Consider the following 25,682-nt stretch of genomic DNA (forward strand, 5'->3'; position numbering starts at 1 on the left):
CTCTATTACCAAATCATAATGAGTACATAGCTCTGAGTATATTCAAAGTTTTCAAATTCAAAATTTCCAAAAATTGACATATCAAGTAATTCTCTATCAACAGATAATTGTTGCTATTATGAGGAAGCAGGGCAATGTCACAGCGAAGCTTCTTATACTTTTCATCGAAGGACTCCTCGTCAGCATCACAAACACCAAAGCTCCCTAAGGTAGAAAGGGACACAATTATTTAAAACCAAAATTTCCCCTTCCTGCCCAATCTACTTCTACCTGGCATTCCTTCATCTTCATTGACACTAGAGAAGAAAAATGTGATAAACATTAGAGAGTTACCTAGTCATGAAGAGCTCTACTGCACAATACTCATCACGATTTGTCAATCGCTTAGTAAAATCTCAATATTATCATACATCTATTCTGGCTACAATGATTTCAAGGCTTCATCTCAATACTCATTCATATAGGTGACTAAAAGTAAAAATGGTACATAATCTATTCAAGGAGAACTAATGAGACACCAACCACATCCTAACAGTGTATTTGTGTATGATCATTGTTTCAAACTTACACACGCTAACGGATTGAGACAGATCATTGACATCAACAGCCACCTTCTATGCTCAGACCATACATCTGGACAAAGAGAATGCATTCCATTCTGCCAATCAATCAAAACAACTGTTAGGTATATGTCTGTGAAAGGATCAAAAGCACAGAACGATAATTAATTGTAAGGATCTGGATCAGCAAGCCAGGTCAGGATTACAATGTTAAAATATCAAACTAAAATGAAAAGGAAGACCAATTTGTGTGTGCATGAATTGTAGCAGGAATGAGGGAAACAATTAAGACACTCTTAGAAGTTTGCAAACTAAACCAAACCATAAAATGAATCATGTTTTCAAAATTATGAATCAATGTTTTTATATGACACCCTATCACCTGTATTGTTCACAAAGTTACATAACAAAATAGGTATATCCATGGTCAGTTTTAACTATGGTAGGGGAGATGTCTAATGAACCGGACGGATTTGGCTATGATCCACTATCAAATTCCAATTCAGAGTGATACGTATTGCAAATCAGCTGATTCACTTGCAATTTTTATCCCAACAGTAAACCGGGGTGTATTCAAATTGGAGGGCCCACAAACTGGTATGTACTGGCCAATTTCTTGAACCATGGATCACAGAGATAGATACCAGAGCTATATAAAAAAATAATGATAATAACAAGTAAATAAAACAAAAGTATTTGCATATGTTGTTTTATGATGTCTTCAAGCTTCTAGAAAATTATGTTTATAAATCTAATCCAACATTGTAGTTTTTGCTTTTCATAGGGAAGGCAATCTGCTAAAAGCACCAAGAAGGTGTAACATGGTAGGTCTATCTACTGTACAAGGTGACTTGCACCACTAGGAAGTTATGCAATCAAATTTAATTCCTTGTAAAACACGAAATTAATAAAGAAAAATACGCAATTGCCAAAGATAGCAAATTTGAGTTCAGGATACCAGAAAGGAGTAGAAACTTACCATAACAAACAGCAGCATATAAATCAGGAAATCTGTAATTGATAAGTGAAAACTTTCCCAAAACAAAAAATACACAAAATTGACAGCCTAAACAAATGCATTTGTGCAAAAACCAATTTAGGTCACAACAAAGCTGTGTGTTGTTCGTCGGCCCATTTTTAGTCAACAACCTCCATAAAATTGCATAAATATGGTTTCTATTAAAGTTAAGTTCCCATAAGAACTGTTATGGACAAGGATATAGAAAACAAGATTGTTAAATGTATAGATGAGAAGAAGAAGAAGAAGAAGAAGAAGAAGAAGAAGAAGAAGAAGAAGGAATAGAACAAGAGAAAGCTTCTGTAGATTATTGATTCAAAAACTTAGGGTTTCCCCCTTACACACAACTACTTATACTAATAAGAATAATACATAAAGACCAAACTACCCCTAACACTTAACACTCCCCCTCAAGTTGGTGCAAAGATGTTTCTCATGCCCAACTTGCAACAAATAGAGTGAAAGACTTTACTACTAAGACCCTTAGTAAAAACATCCGCCAGTTGATCTTCAGACTTAACAAAAGGCATACATATCACACCCTTATTCAATTTCTCCTTAATGAAATGTCTGTCAATCTCAATATGCTTAGTCCGGTCATGTTGAACAGGATTGTGTGCAATACTAATAGCAGCCTTGTTGTCGCAATACAAAGTCATGGGACCACTCCAATCAAGCCCTATATCACTCAACAAAGATTGAAGCCACATTAGTTCACATGTTCCATGTGCCATAGCCCTGTATTCAGCTTCAGCACTAGATCTAGAAACGACCCCCTGCTTCTTACTACGCCATGTAACTAGATTTCCCCCTACAAAAGCACAATAACCAGATGTAGAGCGTCGGTCATCTATAGAGCCTGCCCAATCTGCATCTGTGAATGCTTCCAACCTCAAGTGACCATGATTAGAGAACAAAATTCCTTTTCCAGGGGCAGATTTAAGGTACCTCAAAATGCGATAGACTGCATCCAAATGAGGTACACGAGGATCATGCATAAACTGACTCACTATTCCAACTGCATAGGCAATATCTGGACGAGTATGAGAGAGATATATCAGTCTTCCCACAAGTCTTTGGTACCTTTCCTTCTCCACAAGCTCACCAATTCCACTACAAAGATGATGATTAGTCTCAATTGGTGAATCAGTTGGTCTGCAGCCCAACATGCCCGTTTCTTCAAGAAGATCTAGAATGTACTTCCTTTGAGAAATAAAGATGCCTTTGTCAGATCTAGCAACTTCAATCCCAAGGAAGTATCTTAATGGACCAAGTTCTTTTATCTCAAACTCCTTGGCTAACTGGATCTTGAGATGGGTCACCTCCTCCTCATCATTACCTGTCACAACTATGTCATCCACGTATACAATAAGCACTGTTACCTTATGTACATTGCGTTTGACAAACAAGGTGTGATCCGCATTGCTTTGCTGATATCCAAATCCCACCATTGCCTTGAGGAATCTACCAAACCAGGCTCTAGGAGATTGTTTCAAACCGTACAAAGCCTTCTTTAATCTACAAACCTTTCCAACTGTAGACTGAGATGAGAATCCTGGAGGTACATCCATATATACCTCCTCCTCCAAATCCCCATGAAGAAAAGCATTCTTCACATCTAGTTGTTGTAGAGACCATCCCAAATTAGCCGCACATGACAGAATAGTTCGAATGGAATTCATCTTTGCTACCGGGGCAAAAGTTTCTTGATAATCTATTCCATATGTTTGGGTAAATCCCTTGGCCACTAGTCTTGCTTTGTACCGTTCAATCGTCTCATCTGCATTGTGCTTAATGGTGAACACCCACTTACATCCGACTGGGTGTTTCCCATTTGGAAGAGACACCAACTCCCATGTGTTATTTTTACTCAAAGCTTGCATCTCTTCTACCATAGCTACCTTCCACTTAGGATCATTGATGGCTTCTTTCCAACCCTGCGGAATACACACAGAAGAAAGGGACGAAACAAAAGCACGATACGTAGAAGACAACGAATCATATGACACAAATTTAGAAATAGGGTGTTGAGTACAAGCTCTAACCCCCTTTCTGAGAGCAATAGGAAGACTCAAATCATCCGTAATAGGACCATCAACAACAGGTGAAGAAATGAGATGAGGATCATTACCTGAAGAGTTAGTGGAAACTGGGTGTGGAACTGGCATAGGAGATGATGATTGACTTGGTGGCACAAGAGAAGCCGGCTCTTTCTGACGCCGTGAATAAGTCTTAAGATCAGCTCTGTCCAAACGACCACTGATATCCGACTCCTCATCAACAGAACTCCTAGGCTCCCCCTCACCACAAATAACAGCCCGTTGAGGAGGAGGGAAAAAGGACAACTAATGCTGATATGATGCCGTCTCATCCGCAATCTCATCGATACCACGCTCCCCCTGAGGAGATGGCGGAGGACCAGGAAAAAAAGACTCAGATTCACGGAAGGTGACATCCATACTAACATACAACCTATGAGAGTGAGGGTCATAGCATTTGTAGCCTTTCTGAGTAGCAGAATAACCAAGAAAGACACACCGGACAGCCTTAGGATCAAGCTTCCCACGAGGCCGAGGGTGAAGATGAACAAAACAGACACTACCAAAAACCCGAGGCGGAAGAGAAGAAGTGGGATACGTCACAGGAAGAAGCTCAAGAGGAATTTGGAAGTGGAGGACACTAGAGGGCATACGGTTAATAAGATAAGCCGCGGTAAGAACCGCATCCCCCCAAAAGGACTTAGGAACGTTCATGGTAAACAAGAGAGAGCGAGCAACCTCAAGTAGATGGCCATTCTTACGTTCAGCAACTCCATTCTGTTCAGGAGTGCCAACACAACTAGTCTGATAAAGAATGCCATGGTCGTCGAGGTATGCCCGGAAAGCGCCATCAACATACTCAGTCCCATTGTCACTCCTAAGAATTTTGATAGTAGCATTGAAGAGATTGGATACCATTTTATGAAAACTTTTGAAGCATGAGAAAACTTCATTTTTTGTGCGAAGTAAATAAAGCCAAGTCACACGGGAATAACAATCAATGAATGTGACAAACCATCGATAACCAGAGGTAGAAACAACAGGGGAAGGACCCCACACATCGGTATGAATAAGCATAAAAGGAAAAGTACTTCTTTTATTAATTGAAGGATAACAAGTACGTTTATGCTTAGCAAGCTCACAAGCATCACAAACAAAGTTATTCCTAGGACAATCACGAACTAATAAAGGAAAAAGTTTCTCTAAAATGCTAAAGGAAGGATGCCCCAAACGGCGATGCCACTGATGAAGGAGACGAAGGGAGGAGCCAGAAGAGCATTGCAGAGCCTGAGAGGACAAAGGTGAGGCAGGCATGGCATCCAGAAAGTACAGACCACTTTGTGCTCTACCACTGCCAATCATTTTCCCCGTAGCCAGTTCCTGAAAGACACAATGAGTCGGAAAAAAGGTTACAGAGCAATTGAGAGCAGTAGTAAGGCTACTAACAGAAAGTAAGTTAGTTGAAAAATTAGGAACATGAAGAACAGATGAAAGCGAAAGTAAAGAGGTGCAACGAACAGAACCCTTGCCGGAGATAGAAGATAAAGTGCCATCAGCCACTCTAACCTTATCTCGCCCAGAACTAGGTGAATAAGAATGGAAAAAACTAGAAGTACCCGTCATGTGATCGGTAGCACCGGAATCAATGATCCAAGGAGACGACGAAGAAACACTGAGGGCACTAGCAGAAATACCTGTGTGAGCAAAGTTGGAAGAGGCAGAAGAGGAAGGAGCTAAGGCAGATGAAGAATCAAGTCGAGCCATCAAACGTCTGAGAGTGTGAAGCTCATCCGGGGAAAGAGAACTAGCATCATTCGAGGCACTAGCAGTAGTCTCAGAAACATGTGCTTGAGGACGAACACCACGACCACGACCACGGCCTCGAGTAGGGCGGCCATGCAACTTCCAACAGTGTTCTTTATCATGTCTATCTTTCCCACAATACTCACACTTCAACCGGTCCCGATCAACCAATGGACCCTTACCACCACCTGGAGGCAGAAAAGGTGGAGTATCATGTGACTTGGGGCCGACAACCATCGCTGACCGATCCAGAACAGGAGCATGCACCATAGCACTGCGACGACTCTCCTCCTGCTGAACCAGGGCATAAGCCTCACGCAATGTAGGAAACGGAGAGCGACCCAACACCTGAACCCGTATCTGATCATACTCCAAATTCAGACCAGCAAGAAAGTCATACACCCGCTCCTTCTCCACAGCCTGCTGAAACATAGTGGCATCCTTGGAGCAAACTGGCTGGAAACTCTGGTAGAAATCTAGCTCTTGCCACAAACCACTCAACTCAGCATAGTAGACTGCCAGAGAGCGATCCTTCTGATCCAAACCCCTAATCGTCTTACGCAATTCATAGGCCTGTGCATCATTCCCTTGTTGAGAATACATTTGAGAGGCAGCTATCCAGATCTTGTGAGCAGTATCCATCAAGAGAAAAGTCCGACTAATGGTAGGCTCCATAGAATTGATGAGCCAGGTCATAACTAAAGCATTCTCAGAAATCCATTGAGCAGATAAAGTACTATCCTCAGTAGGTGGCTGGGAACTACTACCAGTAATATAGCCAGTCAAACGCCGGGCGGCAATCGCAAGACTACAGGAGCGGGACCAAATCAAGTAATTAAGACCATTAAGTTTGACCGGACTAATCTGGAGAGAAGGACTATCACCAAGAGTCAGACCACGACTCAGTCCACTCTCCTCCTTGCCCTTAGAGTCCTGACCCAAGCTGTCAGCCATGAGATGAGAAAAGAGGGTGCAAAAAACACAAGCCGGATATCAAACAAGTTCACAAATCACCCAACCAGCACACCAAACACCTTTTAAGGCTAAAACAGTCCAAGAGAAGCCCAGAACAGAGCAACCAGATCAACTACAAGTCAGAAAACCGAAGCAGAGCATCTAAACAGCGATAAAAATCCAAGATAGGGCCAAAATACATCAAACCAGGGACAACAAACCCCCTTAGGGTTCCAGTCGGCTCCCAAGGATAGGAGAAGAAGGGACAAAACCAGAAAAAAGAGGGTCAAACAGTGATTTTCGAAAAATCACCCAATTTTGACGAAAAATCAAAAAAATTAGAAAATTCAATCAATAATGACCAAACAATCAAAATGAGATTATAGGGTGATTACCCATTAAATTTCGAGCATACTGTAAATTTTTTTTTTTTTTTTTTTAATTTTTTTTTTTTCTGGCTGTAACAGACGTACCAGGAACAATATGGGGCTCTAAGGAACAATCTTCAAGGAGGAAGATAGTGCTCTGATACCATGTTAAATGTATAGATGAGAAGAAGAAGAAGAAGAAGAAGAAGGAATAGAACAAGAGAAAGCTTCTGTAGATTATTGATTCAAAAACTTAGGGTTTCCCCCTTACACACAACTACTTATACTAATAAGAATAATACATAAAGACCAAACTACCCCTAACACTTAACAAAGATTTTAGGTTAAGTCAATATTATGTTGAGTATCTCAAAGAGAACCAGCTTGAGTCATGATGAACTATTAAATTGATCAAACTTTAGTGTACTTATCTGGAGCAAAAAGAATACAAACCAAAAGATGGTCCCCAATTCCCAAATCTGTCTTTTTGGGAGCATAATAGCTGGAGATAACCAATACATCAAAATCAAGTTATATTGTAAGATCATATTTAGAAATACAATCCAAATGAAAAGTAAACCATAGATGACGCCCTTGCATTCATGATTACTTATATATGTATTCATGATATTTGTGTTTCTAAATGATTCCTAATTCATTAAATAGGACTCAGCTAGTTGTGGTTGTTATATCTAATATATTGCCATTCATAGTTATCTAAAAATAATAATCAGATTTCTTTTACTTGGATTGGGAATTCAATTTTATGAATCAGATTGCTAAAATTACGGGAAAAAGAATAGAACAAATAAATAAAAATAAAACAATAGTTAGTTTCAATAGAAAAGCAGAGCATCCATGGCATCTCAAATTTATCACTTTGCCATTAGAGCATCTTCAATGGCGCAAGGCAAAAACCATTTTTTGGCTTGCTATAGTGCAAAAATAAATAAATAATAAAATAAGCCATTTTTTTGCTATACCACTCCAATGGTGACATTCTATTTTGGCAAAACCAAGTTCCAAACTCAACTAACTTTCAAAATTTTCATTGAAGTAGTATCCCAAGCACCATTAACAAACATTCCGTGCTTTTTCAAGTTTAGTCATCATTACCTAACATATACATGTTCCAACTTCTCTTTTTTGAGCCACTACGACCAAAGACTCTCAATATCTATATCCCATTTTGACATTGAAACCAAAGCTCAAGCTCAAGCCCCAGATGAGGAGAGCACAGACCCTAATCCATCTTCTCTTACTATGGTTTCTACTTACAGCATATCAATGCCATACCAAGGTTCAAGCTACACGATCAGACAAGACACCCCTGTCTTCTCTTCCTACTCATTATCGAATGTAATGCTTTTCATTTGCAAAGTACATTATAACGTCTTTTTAGTTTAAAAAAAAATAAGAGGGAAGAAAACAAATATAAACATAATATATGAATTGCTTTAAAGAAGCAAAAATGCTAATGAAGCTTACCTTTGCAATTGCGATCCATGTATAGTTGATTTCAAGCTCAGACTTGCAAACTCGGATCAAGGCAGACCAATGGACAAATTTTCACCGCTTGGGTAAGTATAAAGAGTATTCTCTCCCCTTCTGTTTCATGTAGTGCAAAATATATTCTACATGAATAAATATCTAATTGAACAGACGAATAATGTCAAACAGGTTGAAGGGAAGAAGAATCATAAAAGACCATCTGGACCTAACCCTGTCGGAAATGATCGTCCCCCATCAAGTCCATGAATCAATGAATGCAATTGTGTCACGTAATGAGTGGAACAGATTATTAGAATATTTCTTTGGAGTTTATGGAGGTTAGACATAGTTGCGTTAAGTTAGAAAGATCTTGTGTCTAGGGTGTTATGTTTGTATAAAGATGCAATATATTTGACGTTCTGAATTCTATGACCTTTTTAAAATAGTAAATTAGCACATTTGTTGGTGAAAACCCCTACATCATTTTTAAATGGCTCGTGACATGATTTAAAACAAAACATATATTGGCTCCTAATATTTTTTTCAATGCAGCCAAGGAAAATTCAATACCTAGCTTCTGAAACTATATTCAAACAATAAATTCATTAGAAAAGCAAATATTATTCGGGGTGATTTGTCAACATGTATAACGGTTTTGCATAAGCTAGACTTATATGTTGCAGCTGATTTGGAAGGCATGGGAAAGTTCATCGTGCAGACTTAGCTGCAATGTCCTTTAATATAATCTATTTCTTCCTTTTATTTAATTGTCCTTTGTCATAGCTCAAGGATGCCAAATGCTAGGTCTGTATCAAATCTACACCACTGCCAACACCCTCAAACTAATTTATACGGACTCGGATACGGATATCGGGTGGTGTGGTTGTGTATCTAGGGGTCGGACACTTCAAAATTAAAAATTAAGAATACGTGGATATGTATCCAAATTTGGATATGGGTACGGGAATACGTTAAATAGTTTTTTTTAAAAAAATATATTTATTATATGAAGATAAGTTATATTATATAAATAACAAACAAAAATCTATAAAGCACGGACACACATACGAACATGGACACAGATACAGGACCTTAGTTGCACGAAGCGGGAACGGGAGCGGGAGCGGCAGCGGAGAAGCGTGAGTTGATAGAAGTTTCTTAGGTTGGGAGTGTCTCGGGGAGTGACAATATATATATATATATATATATATTTAATACACATTAGAAGTTTTTTTATAAATATTTTTATTTTAATATACATTAATTATTTTATTTATTTATTATATTTTTTAAATAATGTGTTATTGTTATTTTTTTTTAATTTTATTTTACATATATGTGTTTGTGCTTTTTTATTAATATGTATAATATATACTCATATATATATATATATATATATTATATTTATATGTGTTAATGTTTTTTTTATGCATATATATTATAAAGATTATATATATTAATATTTTTATTTTTTTTATTAATGTTTTTTTATTATATATTTGTATGTTATTATATATTTATATGTATATATATGATATATATTAAATAATAATGTGTTGATTTTTTTTTATTTTTTAAATATATATGTATTTATATAAAGATTATATATGTTTCATCTTTTATATATATATATATATATATATATATATATTACTTATATTAGATATATATCGTGACAGAAGGCCAGAAAGAGAGAGAGCGTGAGTGAGACTAAGACAGAAGGCAAAGACGAAGGCAGAGGAGACGACGATCAACAAGGAGACAATCTGCGCGCGCGCGCGCGCGCGCGCGAGAGAGAGAGAGAGAGAGAGAGAGAGAGAGAGAGACGATTTGCCAGAGAGAGACGAACTGCGACACAGACGAAAAACACACAGAGAGAGACGACCTTCGAACTGATGAAAGAAGAAGAAAAATGAAACAAAGGAGGACATACCCAGAGACGATGTTCAAGTTCTTCTTCACCTTCTTTCTCCTCTGTCTCTTTGTTGACCAACAAGCTAGGGTTTTTGTTCATAGCCACCAACGATCCCATCTCAGACAGGATTGCTTTTCTCTCTCTATAGAAACGTGATTCTTACACGTTTCTTTCTAAGAAACACGGAATCGCATTTCTTACGAAGATTCGTCACCTGGTTGCATGATTCCTGCAACTAAGTACGGGACATGACAATTTCTAAAAAATGGGAACAATGACATGGCAGGGGACACAACAAATTTTTTAATTTTTTTATAAATTTTTTAATTTTAATATACATTAATTATTTTATTTATTTATTATATTTTTTAAATAATGTGTTCCAATTAATTTTTTTATTTTATCTTACACAGTTGCACGAAGTGGGAGCGGGAGCGGGAGCGGGAGCGGGAGCGAGAGCGTGGAATCGTAGACATTTCAAGAATCGTTAGTTGGGAGCGTTTGTATATATTTCAAATAATATATAAAAATATATTGTAAGATTATATTTTTTATGGGACTATATATATAGCGATCCCGGTTTTTCCCTTTCGTGCTTAACTATAATCCGGATTCGGTTTCGTAAGAGTGCTGTTGTCTTATCCTCTTTCTATTCCTTTCTCTTTGTGTTCGAGCTTTGGGTTGTGTTGGGCAAGTTGGGAATAAGTTGGTTGTGTTTTAAAACGTAAAATCTTTGCCCAGTTTTTGGTCCCTCCGCTCGAGCAGCGCTTTTGACGCTCGAGCGGGACTCTGTTGTTGCTTGTCCGCTCGAGCGGGGGTTTTGGCGCTCGAGCGGGGAAATCACCCATCCAGTATTTCGTCTGTAGTGGTATACGCTCGATCGGGGGATTGGCCGCTCGAGCGGGAGTATGTGTCTGACGCTCGAGCGGGGAGTTTGACGCTCGAGCGGGCATCATGTCTGCATAAGTTCTGGGAGCGTGCATCCGCCGCTCGAGCGGGGGATTGGACGCTCGAACGGGGATCTGTGAGTGACGCTCGAGCGGGGCGACTTTTATATAAAGCCGAGATCCGACCTTTTTTTCACTTTTCAACATTCTTTCTCTCTCTTACTTTTCCAAAAAGGTATTTCGAGAGTTCCTCTCACTAGAACCCTAACTTCTCTCTTAGGATTGATCTAGTAGGAGTTGTTTTCTCACCTTGGGCCTTTACAAAAGTTGTATTGATCGTCGAGGGCTATCTTTTAATCTGAAAATTTCGAAATTTGGAGCATTTCCGTTTCTTCATCTTCTTCGTTGAGCCCCATCATTCGAGGTAGGGATAACCTACTCCATCTTATGAGCTTTGTCTTTGAATTTTAGCATTTTGATATGTTGGGGGGTTGTTGGGAAATTTTGAGAAAGTTTGGGCCTTTGTGTAATTTTACAAAAGTTGGGGTTTTAAATATATAAACCTATATGCATGTTAGGCATAGAAAAATGAGATTAATGTTGGGACATTGATGGAAATGGAGCCTTAGGGTTGTTTTGTGAATTATGGTAATTTGCCCTAATTGGTTTAATTAATTAATGCATATAATTTATTGAAGAAAGCGAGGAATTGAATTGAGAATGTTGAAATTGGGAATGTATGGGATTAAAGAGTGTAGACAAATCATTTGTTGCTCACCTAATTGGAATGTTGATATATTATCCATTTGTGCATTTATTTCCTGTTTAGAAATAATTGCCTTGGGCTACCGGTGGAGGGTAGTATTGATTGTTGTAGACAATGCTTGATGATTAGGCAAACTAAAACTAATCAATCGGATGTGTCATAGAGTATGACGGTTGATAGAATACATTAACTTTATGTATTGAGTGATTGTGTATATGACCAATGTGTTTATATGCATTATATGTAGACGGTTGGTAGAATACATTAATTTTATGTATTGATTGATTGTGTATAGAACCTTTGTGTTTATATGCATTGTGTATAGAGGAGGAGATGGGGGATGTACTCCGCGGTTTAGGGGAAGATGGGAGATGTACCTCTAAACCGGATAGGATTGGGAGGAGATGAAGGATGAACTCCGTAGATACAGCTCATATGCTTGTCTAGAGAAGTGAAGATACAGCTCATATGCTTATCTTTGTGAAGTGTAGATACAGCTCATATGCTTGTCTAGTGAAGTGTAGATACAGCTCATATGCTTGTCTAGTGAAGTGTAGATATAACTCATATGCTTGTCTAGTGAAGTGTGGATACAGCTAATATGCTTATCTGTTGATGTGTAATATGCTTATCTGTTGTGGTAGTGATATAGCTCATATGCTTATCTGTTGTAGTAGTGATATAGCTCATATGCTTATCTATTGAAAAGTTTGTTTGATTTGATATAGCACTAAAATGTATATCATTATCGTTTGTGAAGTATGGAAGTAGTTTATGTGTTATTGATACAACACCAAAATGTGTATCCACCGTAAATTTTGAAAAAAATGTTCTAGTGATGAACTATAATCTCATCAAAATGTTTTGGCCAGAGTACTGAGCCTTGTTTTCAAACTCAAAGTTGAATAAGAAATGGAAAGTGAATTGTAACATAAACTTGACGGTCATGGAGTTTTAATAAGATGTAAACGGAAGTGTAAGTATTGACCATCTTTCAGTTGTTAATCTTTTAGGCATTGTTCATAGTCGGTTTAGTATATTTCTACTAGGTTGTGGCTCACCCTATATGGGAACATCATTTTCAGGTACAGGTAGCATGCCACCTTTGAGGACATAGCTTGGGAGGCTAGGGGCAAACATACTTTTGTTGCCTTATTTTCCTTTTGATGTATTACATGTAAATTCAAGCCAAGGGCTTAATGTGTAACCGAGTCAATACTCTCTTTTGTAACCAAGTGTTAACTTGGAAAGCTGTAAGCCCGTAGGGCATTTACTTTTGTTGTTAACATGTAATACTTTTGTAATGAAGTACTCTGATAAATTGAGGAAATGTGGATCTTTTGTATATAAATGTATGTTTATATTGATGGGTTTAATGTTATTATTTTGAGGACGTTACAATATATGTTATAAATAAATATATTGTCGTCTTAACGTATATTGCCTTCTCCTTTAATTAACTATCATCTGTGCAACTTAATGCTTAAGTATTTTTGTTCAAGTAAATCAGAGGAATTAATGACCATGATAATTGTCATAGCCTTGCAGCCACTGGTGCGAAGTTCTTGGAGAACATCGTTCAATACTTGCTGCACTCAATTCTGTACAGGTTGATAAGAAAAATTAAGGAAAAACATGCTTCTAGTATTTTTTTCATTTGATACTTAACACAGGTTTTAATCAAGTGTGACAAGCCATTGCAGCTTTGGAATCCAATTAGGAGCTGAGCATTCTATTATACAACTTTGGAATGTCAGGGTCCCCAGTCTGCAAGTTCCAAGTGGTAATATCTTTCTTTATTTTATTTTTTATTTTTGGACATTTGCAATCATAGCCTTGCGAGGAGGGGAACCTTGTCCATGGCAAGACAAGAACCCTTGACCTACATGAGCGATGCAAGAATTCTGGTCAACTGAACTAGTCCTACTTGGTTATGTATACATACTGAAAGTAGTCATATCAATCCACGGATAATAATCAATCATCTTTCAATTTCCTAATTGATTTGCTTCTAATTGGGCAATATGTGTATTTAGAGTGTCCTCACCCTTGTAATGGGATCGTTTAGGTTGTAATTGAACTTTCTAGTAGTGAATTATATTGATATAATCATTGATGATGACAGAGACAGATAGAGCAGAATTTGTGTCAGGCACAGAAGTGCAGATTACTATAATGACTTCTCTCTCCTCCCACACCCTCTCTCCTTCCACACCCTACTCCTTACAGGTAATTTATCCTCTTTTAAAATATGGTCAAATTGAAAATTTTTGTATAAGCCTTTGACTTGATATTTCTTCATGATTAAAATTTTTCTCTAAACTAGATGAAATCAGTAACACAACAAATGAGTTCTGCGGGTTACATATTGGCCAGTGTGAGGACATGTTGCCCAAGTGTCATAAATCATGAAGTTTAATTTTTGAATGAAGAACAGCTTTAAAATGTGTTCTACATAACTCCGGAAGTGTGAAAAGTATTGGCATTTGACACAAACACAAATCCTTGTTAAAAATTGTCATGCCTGTCTTGTGACAATTTTATTGTTCAAATGTATATCGACCTTCACTCTATGGTAAATTAATTTTTAAAATATATAAATGTAACAAATGAGTTTGTAGTTCAAATGTCAAAAATTGAAAAAGAACTAGACGGAGACAGCATACTTAAAAGAGGCCTTTCAAGCATAGAGACACAAACAAGATATTCATATTAAAGATCAGCAGGTCACATAAAAAGTGAAAAATACTTGGTAACTAACCTTTTCAGAAAGATTACAAGCCTTCAATCTCAGGACCCTGAAGAAATCGTGGATTCTAACCTGTCTGCTATGAGCAGGATGCAAATAGTGAGATAAACAATTCTTGCATCACTGTCACCTTAAGGGCTATTGATATTAACATAAACTTAAATGCAATTAGACAAACTCAAGAGAGAAAAGAAAGCATTTTAGTGCTGCATGTTGCAACTAGGACAGAGTTAAGCATATTTAGATACATATGGTCTACATCTTCAGTTCAGTGAAGCACTACAGTATGTTATAATAGTCACAAATCACAATATAAAAAAAAGTGTCAATTTCGAAACCCAGTTGTTGGAAGAAAATTGAGCTCACATGTTTTAAAATCATGCATAAAAGAAAAAATAAAGAGAAAAGAAAAGCCTGATATGATAATGATTAATGAATTTCAGTGCAACAGTAGGATTATCCAGTGCACAACTAAGACACAGCATACTGATGAGGGCAAAAATATATATTCACAGAAATACTCATGATCAACGTTAATTATAACCCTACCAAGGATTTGATATATCAGAGAAAAATGGGAAGAAGCAATTTAAATATGCTTTTAAATCAAATAATGAAATATCAAGAATAATTTCATTTAGCCACCAAAAAATCCTTTATTTGCATCATTGGCATGGATGCAGCTTTAGTTCAATGAAAATATACTTTTTAATAAACTCAAATAAAAATCACATCTACAAGCGAAAGAAAGGAAAAAGAAACAGGACAAAAAGAGCACATGAAATGAAGGATAAAATAAAAAATAAAAAAACAAGTAGATCAGTCATCCATGATTCAAATACCCTATTCAATAATCTTGTGCGACAGAATGAAGGAAAATTGATCACATTTAGGGACTTGCATGTAGGTAAGGTGGCATGAAGTTCTAGATGAACAACTCAAGTAGTTTTGATCAAAAGTATATTATAAATAGCTCCTTACAGGAAAATGAAGCCATACATGATAATTATTGTATTATAGAAAATATCACTAAAATTAAAATTTCTTGTCGTCATACCTGGAATTTGGATTCATGGATAGAAATGTATCCAGAAAGTCCATAGCTTTTGAACTTCTTAAATCGAATGTCTGGCAAAGAAGAGATATAATCCATTTCATCTTCTTTCCAATTGACCAATTAATATAAAATTGAGAGTAATCCATTAATGATGAACTAGAATACTGAATAAGAAGAGAGAAATTTGGTTTAGAGAGGGATCAATGTATTTAGAATAATTGATGGTAATCAAATTACCTGAATCTTCCTCTGCATTTAAAAAAAACAAGGATAATTTATTGCAAACCAACAGAGACAATAGGCATGTGCTATGTGCAAAATGCACCCTAATTAAAAAACCAATGGAAATAAGCTCTCTACAAAATCCATAAAACCAAAGTGTTACCACAAAACATTAACACCCAAACGAATTAGATTTTGGAAAGCACGTTCCAAAACATGGTAAATTTTTGTTCCAAAATCGTAAATTTAATGATCTCAAAAGGTTTTCAAATATATTTCCTCGAAGGTTTCCTTGGGAGGAAAATAAAATTCACAATTGAACTAAAACCTTAGGTGAGTAACGTTTTGAAAGGATAAAACGCCAAAAATGGGTCATGGACAAAAAATAAATGGGCAAGTTCGATAGAGTGCTCTTGACTATAGGAACACACGACAACATGCATTCGAAGCACCCAAAAATAATTCTCTAGAGCCATATGTAAATTACAAGTCTATAAAGCTCATTTTCAATTTTTCATCATTTTAACCAATAGATACAAAAGCATGCTTCGTTCTTTTCTTCTAAAATGTGTTATACATTTATATTAAATATACACACACACCCAAAAAAACAAAACCAAAAGATACTGAGCCTTCGTTTGGCAATAACTTTTTTAGTTGACTTTTTGATTTTTTTGACTTTTTTAGCCTGGGATTTTTTTGTTCGTTTGGTATTCTTGATTGGCTTTTTTGGCTTTTTGGCTTTTTAGCTTTGGAATGGTGGATTTTTTTTGTGTTTTTGTGATTTTTGGCTTTTTGTGATTTTTTGACTTTTTTTTGTCCTTTTGTGATTATGTAGCCCAACACAATTACCAAACAACCCCTAAAGATATGATATGAATCTCTCTGTATTTTCACCATATTATAACACAATTAAAGTATTCATATATAAATCATTCAATTAAAAACTCACTGATTCCACATTTGCCATTTCAACAGTATGTAGTGAGGGATTTTCCTGCAAAGCATACAAATGACAAAAAAATTAGGGTGGACTCCATAGAAGACTTCAAACTCCCCCACAGAGAGAGAGAGAGAGAGAGAGAGAGATGCAACTTAATTTTATAAAACATGTGGTATTCTACGGTTGTTTCCATCATTCCTACGAGTCTTCCAGCATATCTCTTGGACATGGAATACATTTGCATAATTTAAATAAGGAAAAATGCTAAAGACAGCCTTTGGGCTGTCAACAGTACCAGGGGATGTGTAAAAAGTGTGTCCAAATTTGTGAAAATGCTTTGGGATGTGTAAAAAATACATTGAGAGTTTTTTGGCGTTTTCTTCCCCTTATTGGCAGCCCATTGGGCTGTCATTAGCATGACTCTTTAAATAATTTAGCATTATTATTTATTAGAAAAAGGCTTGTATAGAAGTTAGTAGACAAGATGAGAAATTTACAAAAAGTTTTCCAAGTAAATATGAAAAAATATTAAAGAAACCAATGAAGCTAAAGTTGCATCTGGGAAAGTTCCTGGACAGTTTTCTAAGGCTAGGCAATAAACACTATGAACAAACACAATGTTTCCAAACAACATATATACTCCCTAGAATTTGGACAAAAAAAAAATATACTCTTCCATCAAAGTGGAAACATACAACGGAGAAATGAATACTAAAATACCCAATTTGAAAGAAATCAAACTTGGCAAACCAGAGTACACTAAAATATTTTTAGTAATGCATGTGAAAGAGAGTTGAAGTTATTTATTTTGGAAAACAAGAATTACAAGCGTTAAATGGTGTGCTTCAAGGCCTACACCTAATATATTATGAGATCCCAAGGAGACAATGTAAATTTCATCATTGCAGCTGCATCAAATATTCTTGGTCCATCGCAAAAAAGGCCTTCAAATTAAGTTTAAGAGCTGAAATCTAGCACTTCATAGAATGTTTGAATGAAGTACAAGATCATTTTTGCCGAGCTAAAAGCAAGATAAACTATAAAAGCCAAAACACATGGAGCACGAAAAGTGACCTGTTTGGACTCGGAAGCTTTTGCAAGCAACATGATGTCCCCATAGGAATGAAATGTTTGTACAGTTAGTGTAACCAAGCAAGACTCAGCAATCCAGGATTCAATCTAAGACTAGACTAGAGATATGTTGTTCTGCAAACCAAACAAGTCAAGTGTTAGTTCAACTTGTTGTAACAGAGTTAGTTAGGTAGATATTTTGTAAACATGTGGAGTGTATATAATTTCAGATCTTCAAATTTCCAGTGGAAACTTTGTTATACATGGCTCTGCCCTAGGAATCATGGCAATACACCAATAGCTACTAAAAGAATACAAAAGGGAAAATTTCCCAAACTAAAGACGGACAATAGGAAACTATTCCTCCAATTGTAATAAGTTAACATAGTGCACGTAGAAGACACGAGGGCTGTTGCATGTGCAGTTACACCCAATTTTAATAGGTACCATATGCCATTTGTTTGGAACCAAAAAACATGAAAACGTAGACAATACGTGAATGAAAACTTTTTGAAATGGATTTATCTTTAATCTATATGAGGAACAAAATTTTCGTTTGTGTCCGTTGAAATGGTCAAAGTGTTTCCAATTCCCAAGAGGTCGAAACGAAACACTAGTGAAATAATAAAATTCTAGTGTTTTCATTGAAACACATCAAAACATAGTGAAACACACCAAAACATAGTGCGATATACTGAAAGAGTAAATTGTATCTATACAAATTTAGAAATTTTCATTTATTGCTACTGTTTAAATAAGTTTTTAGACCTCATTGGAAATTTTTGTTTAATAAAATTGAGTTATTTGACAATGCTTAATAATTTTTAGTTCATGGTGACATTAGTTTTTTAATTCTTTTACTTGAATGGCTATAATCAATTATTAGCTTTTATACATTTAGATATATTTCAATTTATATTTTCAAACATTTCTATTTAATTTTTATTTCATAAAATATTTCCGAGATGTTTTTGTTTTAGTACTATTTGAAACAACACACCGGAAATTTTGATCCTTGTATATATATAATATTACTTGAAATCCAAGGACCAGGAATCATCAATTGGCTAATTCTTTGTGCACAGATGCGAAAAAAAAGGGCAGGCTTCCACACACAAACGCAGTAGACATAACATCACACAAATTCAATTACAATATTTATGGTGTGTTAAAGATCTACTGGCTCTGAATTGCTTAGGAGATTAAGTATATGAAATACAGAACATGTTGACATTATAAAAAATAATTAAGAAATTGTATGTAATGTGCCCATTAAAAACTTTGATGTATAAGAATATAATTAATATTAAAATATTAAGTGAAGCCAACAAGGAAACAAAGATTAATCAAATAATGTTGACTCACCCTCTAAGCAAAATGGGCAGCATTTTCCTCCTGATTTTCAAGAGGTAAGATAACAGGATGATACTCTACCTGTACAATTTAATAAATGGATTCAACTTTTTACAACATACAAGTTATTTTGTAACCAAAATTCAAATTATAATATAGTCAAGGACACATCATATAAATGCATATACATTTAAGTTGATGAATAATCAGCATTGATGATCTGCGAGAGTGAATTAGTTATCAAAAGAAAAATAGCAAATTGGGCCATCACTATAACAACCTATATATATGAATTGCCACTTCACACAACATACTACCCAAAAATTTTACAAACAAAAATAGTGGGGGAAACCAAACTCACTACATTTTTAGTATAAAAAATCACTCAACATACCTCTATGAAATTGTGAAACTTTGAACACTCTAAACATGAGCTTTCCCAAAGCTATATTTCCCCTACACAAAATGATAGGCCAAATGATGCAAGTTAGGTAAAGACATTATGAAAGACAACAACAAAACGGTTTCAACTAAAGAAAATTCTTACGAGGATTGGTCAAAGTGTACATGGGGATAACGAACAATCACTAGATGGACAGGATATCCAGGGACAATTGCACCAAGTTGGAAAGAAATGAGAACTCTTCCATTTGTTGTGGTTCCTTCGGGAAATAAAAGCAGGCAAGGAAATCTATCGGAATATGCCTCTCTTTGTATTCCAATCCTTGAAAGCACATATCTGTATCAAATAATCCCTTATAGATTGATAAAACTTCTCTGAATTCTTTTCCTACAGAAAATGTAACATCTCCAAGTATACAATTAAAATTGCTTTCAATTTCCATATTTATTAGAATAGCTCACCAAAAAGAAATTTGAACACCAGATATGCGTATATTTGTTTGTAACCTTTTAAGTTTGCTCTTCCAACAACAAAAAAATTATTTAATTTTTCTAAGCATTTGCAAACTACTTAGATAATTTCATAGCATTTCATTCTCTTACCTTTTCTTTTTTTTAACATTACCCTCATTTGACTGGCCAAAAAATTCCCGCTTCAACAAGAATTTACACCAGCTTAATCACTTTCAATTTAACTTTTCCCTAGTCACTAGACAGGTAATAACATAACAAATACAAAAATAATTTATTAATGACTAGCATAGAAAACCCAAAAAACTAAGGTTTGGTTTTCATAATCAATTTTGAAAGATAATTTTCTAAAAATTTGTTTGGTTGTATATTCTAAAAATATTTTTTAGAAATTTGAAAATCCAAAACTCATTTAGTTTTTAGAAATTGAAATAATTTTTAAAACTCTGTTCAGTTTTAGCGTTTTCAAAAATAGTTTTTAAGTTTCAATCCATATTTTATAATTTTCAGTGAACACTTTAAGTATTTTAATCAATATTTTTTAAAGTTTTTAGATCCACTCAATCTAAATACACCTAAAACATATTAAATTTATTTAAAAAATGGTTTAAAAAATCACTAAATATTTAATACATTTTTGTATTTATTTTGTATTTATTAAAATTTTTAAATATTTTTTAATTTAAATTTTTTTAAGTATATGTAGATTAGATGCATCTAAAAAAAAAAAAATTACCCAATATATTAAAAAAATATGAATTAAAAATTTTAAAACTATTTTTGAAAACTGCAAAACGAAACAAAATTTTAGAAATTATTTACTCATTCCATAACGGTCATCTGAATTTAAATTTAACATATGTTTTTCATTATTTTCAAAAATATTTTTTGTTAATTCAAAATACAAATTTATTTTGTTTTAACTTTTTATATGAATTTGCAAATAAGTTCCTCATCCAAAAAAATTCGATTAACTTGAAAATATAATGTATTGCATACTTTAGGGATCCCTCATTCAAAAAAAAAAAAAAAAATTAAAAATGATAAGCAAAAACAGTTATGGTTTTTCATATGATTTTCTATTTTTGAAAAAATATTTTGTTTTTAAAATCTGAAAATATTTTTAAATGTATATATTTATCTTAGTTTATGTTTTGATACCTGGCAATTTGATTGCTTGTATTGCGATGGGAATTTCCACATGGTTTAGAACTTAGAATCATCAATCATCAACCATCAACGTCGACACAAGGAATGTGAGCTAAGTGGGGCCAATATTTGCCTTTTCCCTTTTCACACTTCCCTGTTAGTTTCCGACTTCCCCCGATGATCAACAATCTCTTAAGTGAGGGAGGCAACCTTTGCACTAGTAAAGATTTGAGCATAGGGCAACCACCGATTTTAAGAAATTCAAGAGAGGCGAGATTTTGAAACAACTTAGAAGATAGCTTCTCCAGATTTCGGAAACCTGAGATATGAAGATCGATCAGAGAGGTGGGCAGCAACATCCCATCTATCGGAAAGCTGGAACCCACTGAATGTTCTTCGTCTTTGCCTTCAATCAACAAGATTTTAAGAGAGGATAAACTATGCAAACCAATCTTCTTGAAGTTGTTCCATTCTGAAATATTCAAATACAACTCTTGAAGAGAAGTGAGGTAGTTGATGCTCTGCAATTTGTGTGGTAGGGCCTTCAGTTTTTGGCATCCCCTGATATTCAAATATGTTAGATTTGTTGCGGAGTGGAACCATCCTTCCGGAATGTACTCCAAATTCTTACACCCATACAAGATCAATCGACTGAGATTCCTGAGATTATTATTATTAGGAAGGGCATCTGGCAAGTATTTGAGCATATAACAACCCCAGATCCGAACAGACTCAAGAGATGGACAGTTAATTTCCATCCCCTCATTTACTAGCAGTGCCTCCAACTTTTTTCACCTCTCAATCTCAAGGTGTTTGAGTGTGGGTGGTAGCCCCCCACCTCTGCACAATATCAAGCATGTGAGGGATGGACAATTCTCAAACGTTAACACTTCAAGATTATTGTCATTAATTTGTGTTATCCACCCAAATAAGGATTGCAGAGCCTCACAATTACGTATCTTGAGTGTTTTCAGCGTGCACGGAAAACCTGTCTTTGGAAAAGAGCCGAGACTTGGACAGTTATAGACATACAACTCTTGAAGAAAAGTGAAGGTATGTAGCAGCTGTGGCAGTTTCTCCAACTTTTCACAATTATATATTCTTAGATGCTCAAGCCTCGCTATGCAAGGGAGTCCCTCTTCTTGTTGTTGCTGATGTTGCCCTTCATTTTCTTCATTCTTATCTTCTTCAAACAATGAAACAAGTTGGGGACAACCTCTAATTTGCAAACTTCGGAATGCAAGGAGACTGTGCTGCACTCTCACCTCATCCTTCCACAGTGTCTTAAGTTCTTCACAACTTGTAATCTTCAATGCTTTGAGTTCCATTAGCCCATGAGTAACCCATTTCGGCAAGAGCTCAAGTTTCTTGATCATCCCAATGCTCAAGGAAGTTATTAAACTCGGATGCTTACACTTTGCATTTGCCGATATCACTTCATCATCAGCCATACTCCCCATCTCAAGGACCGTTTCAAGGCTTGTTAGAGGGCCGCCATTCATAGCTATACAGGTGAGTGATGGGAGGCTAATGCTGGAACCTTAAACTAGGAATTGCGGGCACTCTGAAATCTTTAGATTATTCAAACAAGGTAGATTAGTAGGCAACATTTTAACAAGTTTAGGACATTTTATTAGGGAGAGATACTTGACACGTGTGAATGGTTGAACTTCCTTGTGATCTTCAAAAGTATACCAATCCTCCCATTCTAGCATATTTTCAAAGCTTAGAGTCTCTAGTAATGGAAAAGGTTGAACACCACCTTGCCCGTAGAACTCACAACCGACATGCTTTAGTACACTCATTCCTTTAATGTAAAGCTTTTTGAGGGAGGGTAGTTGTCCGAGTGGTGGAAAGGATGCACAATTTCCACAATTTTCTAAACTTAGGTTAGCCATATTGGAGAACAGGGAATCTCCTATCCAAGTTGGAAATCCTGTATCAAGGTAGCCTTTGATATGGAGCTCTTTTAAATTCTTGTGAGGTTGTAGCTTGTCAAGCACTTCTGTTTCAACTCTTCCATCTCGTGAATCATCTGAGTTAACACTCCATTCCATTGATAACACATATAACCCCTTCTTATCATTTAAATTCACCTCCCTTGCATCTAGAGGATTCACTACATTCTGTAGTCCAGATAGGCAAAGCTTCCCCTGTAGATAAATTAAGTTCCCCAACTCTTTTATCTGAAGCCCATTGTTTTTAGTAACAATAAAATTGGACTGTGTATGAAGACTAACCAACTTACCTATTCTCATTGGCAATTCTTCTATGGAATCTGCACCTGTAGTATCAAGATGACGTAGGTCAATTAGGTTTCCCATATCTAAAGGCAACTTTTTTAGTTTTTTACATTCTCTTAACATCAATGTTTGTAGATTGTAGAGAGAGCCTAGTGATTCAGGTAATTCTTTTATATGGCTGTAGGAAAGGTTAAGATACCGCAGATGTTTCAAATCTCCAACCGAATTTGGAAGTTCTGTGATGAAATATCTACTCATACTGAGCACCCTCAAGCGTTTTAGTTTTGGGAATAGATTAAGGGGAACATTGCTTGCCAAATTATAACCCAATCTATATTTTATGCCAAATGGTAAGAAAGTCCGTAAATGCATGGCTTTATCAATGATCTCAAATTGTTTCATACCTTCATAGTATTGCTGCATGTAAGATGAATGTCGAGCTTTCTTTAGATTCTTGTACTGGTCTTGATCTTTCAATCTATCCTCTATTCTAAAACAAGTATCTCTTGCAACTACTTGAGCCAAATCATTGATGAGGTCATGCATCACAAATTTAGAGCTTTTACTGGTACTAGATGGTTGGAAAAAAGACCTTGACAATAATTCATGGAAGTACTCAGCTCCTACATCTTCCATTTGCTTCTCTTTTTGTTGTATAATGAAGCCCTCTGCCATCAACAATAGGACTAGCTCCTCTTCCTCAAATTCATAGTCGTTGGGTATTATTGAGCAGTATGCAAAGCACTGCTTTAAATGCGAAGGAAGATCATGGTAGCTTAATCTCAAAGCAGGAAGGATGTCACTTTTATTGTGTGGTAAATCCCATATTTTACTACGCAATACATTTACCCATTCCTCATCTCGTACTTTGTTGCGTAAAAGGCCACCGAGTGTCCTAGCAGCGAGAGGCAAACCTTTACATTTCTCCACAATTTTCTTACCAATTGATACCAAATTTGGATTTGCATCAATACTTGTATTCGCAAAGGCATGTTGTGCAAACAATGACCAACAATCCTCATCTGATAGGATCTTAACGTTATGGAGTTCAACAGTTGCCATCATTGTTGCAATGTCTCTGTTACGTGTTGTCACCACGACTTTACTCCCTTGGGCTCCATCATTGAAAGGTTTCTTCAAAACATTCCAAGCATTGTAGTCTTCGTTCCAGACATCGTCTAAAATAATTAAAAACTTCCTTCCCGCCAAAGCCTTCTGTAGTTCAACTTGAGCTTGATCCAAGTTATTAAAACTACATGTTTGGGAAGTCACTGAATCATAAATAGTTTTTGTTATTTTCATAATGTCAAACTCATTTGACACACAGACCCATGCTTTCAGATTGAAATACTCCTTCACAGTTTCATCCTTGTATACCATCTGAGCGAGGGTGGTCTTGCCAATCCCACCCATACCCACAATGGGAATTACTCCAATGTTGTTATCACTTGATTCATCCCCCTTTACAAGCAACTTAATTATCTTACTCTGATCGTGTTTTCGGCTGTAAGCGCGAGGTTCATCAAATAAAGATGTAGACTCTGGTATTTGCCAAGTCTTAGTAGGTGTGGTGGTTCCAACAATCTTAACCAAATTAAATTTCGAACATTGTTCAAAACTATTGTGCAATCTGGTATTGATCTCCTCAATCTTGGACTTCATTCTAAAATTAAAGATAACATCTGTTGGCTTGAAATTAGGGATAAGGTTCCATACCTTGCTGGAACTAGCTTAGCGTGGCTTTGCCTTGAGCTTGTGTTGCAAAGCTTCGGTGGCGAACTCATCCACTAAATCATCCAAATCATATGCCAGATCCTGGAGATCGTCAAGCCATAGGTTCACGGCTGGAACTGTCATTTGCTTCTCCTCTGCGTCAATCAGAACAGCTTCAATTTGGCGCAGCATCTTGGTCCAATTGGTCAGCTGGGTATCAATACCTTCAAAGGCAGGTAATTTCGAGGATGCAAAAGAGGTCATCTTCTCAAACAGCAATTTGACGAAGCCAGAGAGAAAGATCTGTGCTAGAGGCATTGTTTCCGATTACAGAAGGAAAAGAAAAAACCAACAGATCAGAAGCAAAGCAAAGCAAAGAGGTTGTTGACTTTTTTTTTTAGTGAAAAAAGCTTTAGCAGTCTCAAAAATGGCTATATGTTTGTGAGAAGAAGAAGAAATTGAGTGCTCTGAGTTAAGTAAAAAATATAGTCTCCTTTCATTAGCCGTC

General features: G+C 36.0%; 1 protein-coding gene across 10 annotated transcripts; it reads right to left on the bottom strand.

Moving 5' to 3' along the window:
• Window positions 1-158: 158 nt before the first annotated feature.
• Window positions 159-25,682, bottom strand: LOC114290490 (lysophospholipid acyltransferase LPEAT2). 10 transcript variants are annotated; one of them, XR_014362420.1, is made up of 11 exons: window positions 21,231-22,595; window positions 19,744-19,935; window positions 19,591-19,652; window positions 19,209-19,277; window positions 17,847-17,978; window positions 16,782-16,826; window positions 15,608-15,678; window positions 14,563-14,626; window positions 8,231-8,350; window positions 569-658; window positions 159-296 (listed from the first exon to the last, which is right to left on the bottom strand). XR_014362420.1 is itself a non-coding variant. In XM_082916735.1 (9 exons), the coding sequence occupies exons 5-9, from the start codon at window positions 17,877-17,879 to the stop codon at window positions 8,312-8,314; spliced, it is 252 nt and encodes an 83-aa protein (XP_082772861.1). In that variant the 5' UTR covers window positions 17,880-17,978; window positions 19,209-19,277; window positions 19,591-19,652; window positions 19,744-19,935; window positions 21,231-22,595; the 3' UTR covers window positions 8,182-8,311. The 10 variants fall into 7 exon arrangements, 2 of the variants coding, with proteins under 2 accessions (XP_082772861.1, XP_082772860.1); XR_014362418.1 differs by lacking the exon at window positions 21,231-22,595 and adding an exon at window positions 25,178-25,387; XR_014362419.1 differs by lacking the exons at window positions 19,209-19,277; window positions 21,231-22,595 and adding an exon at window positions 25,178-25,682.

The sequence above is a fragment of the Camellia sinensis genome, chromosome 2 (genome assembly GCF_055761805.1).
Source record: "Camellia sinensis isolate YWXY chromosome 2, ASM5576180v1, whole genome shotgun sequence".
In the NCBI taxonomy this organism is placed as follows: Eukaryota; Viridiplantae; Streptophyta; class Magnoliopsida; order Ericales; family Theaceae; genus Camellia; species Camellia sinensis.